Below are 5,805 nucleotides of genomic sequence, written 5' to 3'. Positions count from 1 at the left end.
CTGTGCATGGGGTCGCTATGAGTCAGTTCCGACTCCATGGCACCTGACAACAAAAACAACACTAATAAAAACAACCTATGTGTTATCAAGAAAGACCCTTAAGACTTTAGACACAGAGAGGGAGAGGGGCTGTGTGCTGATGACCGGGGGGGCAGGCTTGTAGTGTATACCCTTTGGTTGGATGATGATGTATGGAGGGGACTGCAACCATGGCAATGAATGTAAAACTAATGTTCTCCCATGTAAACTATCACATAATTCACAGTAAAACAGTAAAAAAAAAAAAAAGATCCTTAAATTACAAAACCATAGAATAAAGCAGAAGAGATGAACTTATTCTTGAAATTGACTTCTTTAGAATCCTTATATCCCCAGAAACTAAGGAAAAATGTAAAACTACTATCTAAAATGAAGTATGGCATATATTTGGTAGTTTCCTCTACCAAAAGTAATATAAAGAAGTCTAACTAAGTGGTCCTGATGATTAAATCAGACTTCAAATCACAGAATGCAAATTCGAACTCTGCATCATTAAATGCAGTAACAATATAAAATGCACAATGATTCTTCCCTAAGAGAGAAAAGTACAAAAAGTGCTCATATTACTTAAAGAATCAACATGAATGGATAGTTTTCATGTCTGGAGAGAAAGAGAAGAGGATGGGATTGAGAAAGGAGTAAGTACAAATCTCTAAATGTATGTGAATTATTTCTTAAATTGGGTATAAAGTTATTTGGGGGCTTCATATCAACCTTTAGACTTCTTTGGTATACCATTTTAAAAGTTCAACAATTAAGTACTTTCATTAATTCTTATTAGAAATTTAAGATAAGAAAGTAGAATCCATGTTCAATGATAATATTTACTCTGATCAGAACCATGCCAGGAGGCAGACTGTGGCCTACAATCCAGTCTGTGCTGGTGTTGGGGCGGGGAGCGGTAGGTGATGGAAAGGGGGGCAATGATCAATTCTAATGACATCTGACAGTTAGAAACTGTGCCTGCGCCCAACAGCTATGACAACTGGCACTTCACTGTTAGTATTCAGACACTGACAAATAGACAATTATAAAAACACTAGGAATAAAAGCAACAATAATAAAAACTTAGAGAGAGGTATTCACTTATGTCAGAACTGACATAAGATCGAGTCACTGGACTGGAACCCTACTGTCAACTGGGGATGACCTATATTTAGAAACTATCAGATAAATCACTGACTTGGGTAAGAACAGTCAGTGGATGTTTAAACTAGTAGGCAATAGTAGAATGAGAACCAGGACATTTTCATAGTCTTGAAAATGTTCCCACTTTACAGGAAAGAAGCTTGGCTGACCACACCATAACCATCGAGTGCCTCCTGAGACATGACACACTGAGAGCTCTTCCGTCACTTCCATGGCAAGTGTACCCAAACTCTGATAACCCAGCATCCTAAATCCAACACTTAGAAAACACGAGAAGAGCCCTAAAGGAAGGACAGCGTGGTTGCTGAGCACCGTTGAGTTGGTTCTGACTCATAGTGATCCTGAATCGGGTTTCTGCAGAGTGGATGGTGAGTCTGCACCTTTTTTTGTAATGAACCTTGCGGTCTAATGTTGATCCTACAGTACCACACCAGGACTCCACAGAAAGGATAACTGGTCTGTGTTCAGTTAAAAAAAAAGGGGGTGAGGTGGGGCTGGATCATGGTGATTCTGTAGGATAAGAACTGAACTGCAAAGCACAGGTCAATGGTTCAAGCCCACCAGCTGCTCTGTGGGAGAAAGATAAGGCTTTCTGCTTCCACAAAGATTCACGGCCTTGGAGTCTGATACAGGGTTACTATGAGTTGGAACCAATTGGATGACACAACATTCATTAAAATAGAAGGACTCAAGACAACAAAAGACAAAAAGTAGTGCAAAACTGTTCTGTTATTAAAAGACACCAAAGAGACATGACAATGGAATGCACTGCTAAGCATCCATACAATCCTGGCACCGCTGCTGGTGGGGGTTAAGTGCTGTTGAGTCACAGCGGTACTGCAGAGTCTCCCCGGAGTGGTTGATGGCTTGAAAGCACCGCCTTGAGGTTAGCCTTCCAGTGCTTACCCTATAGCTCCACACCAGCACTCCAATCCCGGAAGAGGCCCCGCATTTTCCGTCAAACGACTCTTCTACATCCAATTACCAATTGCTATAAGAGTATTTTCAAACCCATTTCAGTGGCAAGAGTAGAATAAATTTTCAGTAACACAGATAAGGAGGACGGAGAACATATGAATTTGTCGACAAGTCTAAATCTATCAACATTACCCAAAAATACAGAGTTCGTGCTTATCTAAAAGTCCAAGAGGAAGTAATTTTCAATTAGAACTGAATGTTTTCCCCTATTTATCTCATTTTTATTTGTTTATTTTACCTCTGGACAGGTTTCCACATGACAGTCTTTAATTGAACAGTGGCCATCTTCAGCCCAGAAAGGACATGGTCGCTTTAGATTGACCTTAAGCGAGAGAATGAAAGAATTACTGTTAGTAAACATGAATTATAATTCTGGCAAGTTCTTGGAAGGGCCACCGCACTAGGCCCTAATAATACGGTGCCATTGAGAAAGAACAGCTCCCTGCTGCTTGTCACAGCTATACAGTTCAGGAGTTTAATGACTGCAGTTTGGGGAAACACCCCAATTTCTCCAAAAAAGGAATGAAATTGAAGTACACTGCTCATGTGAAGATACAGGAACAGATTCTTAATGTTGTTATGTGCCATGGAGTCGGTTCCGACCCATAGCGACCCTGTACAAGGTTTCCGAGGCTGTAAATCTTTATGGGAGCAGAAAGCCTCATCTTTTTCCCGTGGTTTCGAACTGCTGACCTTGCAGAACCGATTCTAGGGCTCCTGTAATGTGTACCAGTCTCTGAATGTTACCTGACCTTGCAGGGCTCTGTTCTCTCAAGCATCCACCCATTTAACAAATACTCACATGTACTGAGCAGCTACTGTGCTAGGCTTTAGGGGAAAAAGAGGCGAGAAAAGCCTTTCCCATACTTGAAACTTAAGGCTACTGGAGAAATATGATATATGTGTGTTTATTTACTAAAAGTTGTGGCCAGTACGAGAAAGGAAAATCCGTGGGCTTCTGAGAGAAGACAGTAGGATGGTGGAATGGATCTCTGAAGAGGTAATACTTATGCTGGAAAAGGACAGATGAGAACTGAAGGATGCATTTGCCTGGAGAAGATGATAAAGAGTTTGGACAGGTCTAGAAAGTGAACAATACCATACTGGCTTGTCTCCAGTGGGCAAGAGTGAGGGTGGAAGGGAATAAGGGTCGAGGCAGGTAAGGGATAGATCACGTAATACATTTAACCATGTTATAAAAAATCCAAATTCTCATTTTCTAACATAACTGGTCATAGTTCAATCAGTCTTGCAGATCGATTGCCCAAGCCAAAAATCTAGGATTGATTCCTGTGTTTCCCTTTATCCCTTCACACAATTCATTACCTAGGGATTCTCCAGCCCTCTACCACCATCATTCATCCTGTCTGTTGTTGTCATGGGCCATTGAGACAATTCTGATGCACAGTTTCTGAGGCGGTAAATCTCTATGGGAGCAGTTAAGCCTCATCTTTCCCCTGAGTGGCTGATAGATTCAAACTGCCAAGCCTGGGTTTAACAGTCCAGTGCATGCATCACTATGCCACAGGGAGCTAGATCTCGTGCCTAGATGACTGCAATAGTCTCCCTGTTTCTACTACCATCTACCCTCCACACAACCAAAGTTCTCACTTTCAAATAGAAATCAGATCACATCCATTCCTGCTCACAATCTTCCTGAGGCTTCCCCTCACTCTTAAAGTAAACCCAAACCCCTTGGCAAGTTCCATGTTGTTGTTACGTGCCACTGAATCAGTTCCAACCCAAAACAACCCTGTACAGGGTTTCTGAGGAGCGACTGGTGAGCGTGAACTGCTGACCTTACAGTTCAAACCGACTTTGCAGTCTGGCGTATTAGCCCAGAGTGTGGCCACGACAGGCCTCCGTCAAGCTGCATTAGGCCCTTCATAATCTGGCCTCTTACCACCGGCCTGCAGCCATACTGATACTTGTGAAGGACACGCCAACAGGACTGGCACACCAAGCTTCTTTGTGCCTCAGGGTCTTTACAGAGATTAGTCTCTTTGTAGACCTGTGCCATTATTCCTCCAAATCTTCTGAAGGCTCACTCTTTTACGTCACCAGAGTCTTTAAAGCCCCTCAATCTGCACCCACACATTGTTTACTGTCCTTCTGGAGCACTTATCACTCCCTGAAATTATGATTTGTTTACATATTTATATGTCCCCATATAAGGAAAACATATCTCATGTTTTACTTTATTCCGTATTTTATTCCATTACCTAAAACAGGCGCTGGGATACAAAATAAACAATAAACCAAACTTGTTGACATCAAGCTAATTCCAACTCACATCAACCCTATCTCAGAGTAGAACTGCCCCACAGGGTTTCCAAGTACAGTCAGGATGGCCAGACTTCGTCTCTCATACTTCATATATATTGTCAGAATGGAACAGTCGCTGGAGAAGGATATAATGTTTGATAAAATGGAGGGTCAGAGAAAAAGAGGAAGACCCCCAGCGAGATGGATTGACAAAGTGGCAGCATCAATGGGCCCAAGCATGGAAACGATAGTGAGGTTGGCCCAGGACCGGGCAGTGTTTCATTCTGTTGTGCGTAGGAGCCGCTGGTGGTTTCAAACTGCCAGCCTTTTGGTTAACAGGCAAGCACTTAACTGCTGTACCACCAGGTCTCCTTGGGTACATAATGGACACCTCACAAAATAATGTTAAATGAAGTAAGCAATACCTAATTATAGAAGAGCAAGTAAAAGAAGGTCCCACTTCCATCAAAGTCGATTTCTACTGATAGTGATCTTATTTAGGGTTTCTGAGACTGTAAATCTGTAAGGGAGCAGAAAGCCTCATCTTTCTCCTGAGAAGCAGCTGGTAGGTTTGAACTACTGATCTTGCAGTTAGCAGTCTAGTGTACCCTACAGTGCCACCAGCACTCCTTAAAATAAGGACAGAGACTGGCAAGGTTCTGAGACTTGCAGATCCAACTGCCACCTTGACTTCTTCAGAGGAGACTCACAGGGACCTAAAATACAACACAGCCAAACTGTGTCTCAACCCCTACCCTCACCCCTAAAAGATCTTCAAAATCTCAGTCAATAACTCCATTACAGTTCCTCAGGCTAAAACCTTGGCATCATTCTTCCTTTTTTCTTTTTTAAATGTTTTATTTTGAATTATATGATAGTTTACATGAGAGAACTTTAGTTTTACATTCATTCCATCATATATCATTTCATTGCCATGGTTCCAATCCCCTCCATGCATCATCAACCGACCAAAGGGTGTATCCTAGAAACCCGCCCCATTCTCCCCCCAGTCTTCAGCCCATAGTCCCTCTCCCTCTCTGGATCCAAAGTCCCCAGCTGCTTCATCACTCCATGTCATCATCTGTCTCTATCTCAGGCATCTCTGCTTCTCTGGGTAGGGTCCCGCTCTCGGCTCTTCTCCATTGATGGACCTCTAGACTGGATGGTCCTAGAGACTTCTAGACTGCAAATTAATCACTCCCTTCCTTGCTACAAAACGTCTACCTTTGCATTTCCAACCCTCATAATCAGTCCTGATAACCATTATTCACTACAGTATCACAAGTTACCCATCTGTATTTCATTTCATCAGCTCCGCCTAGACAGATTGAATAGTACTCACTGGAGATTCTGCCTTCCTCCATGCCCCCTAGC

At 42.5% G+C, this 5,805-nt stretch overlaps 1 protein-coding gene across 1 annotated transcript in view; it reads right to left on the bottom strand.

The window, feature by feature from the left end:
* Positions 1-5,805, bottom strand: part of ERO1LB (ERO1-like beta (S. cerevisiae)) — a 94,288-nt gene that overhangs the window by 65,779 nt on the left and 22,704 nt on the right. The window contains exon 3 of the mRNA XM_006872006.1: positions 2,405-2,488. Within this exon, the coding sequence (XP_006872068.1) occupies positions 2,405-2,488 (84 nt within the window). The remainder of the gene's footprint in view (positions 1-2,404; positions 2,489-5,805) is intronic.

This window comes from Chrysochloris asiatica, unplaced genomic scaffold, assembly GCF_000296735.1.
Source record: "Chrysochloris asiatica unplaced genomic scaffold, ChrAsi1.0 scaffold00179, whole genome shotgun sequence".
Classification (NCBI taxonomy): Eukaryota; Metazoa; Chordata; class Mammalia; order Afrosoricida; family Chrysochloridae; genus Chrysochloris; species Chrysochloris asiatica.
This window is presented reverse-complemented; position numbering and strand designations above follow the sequence as displayed.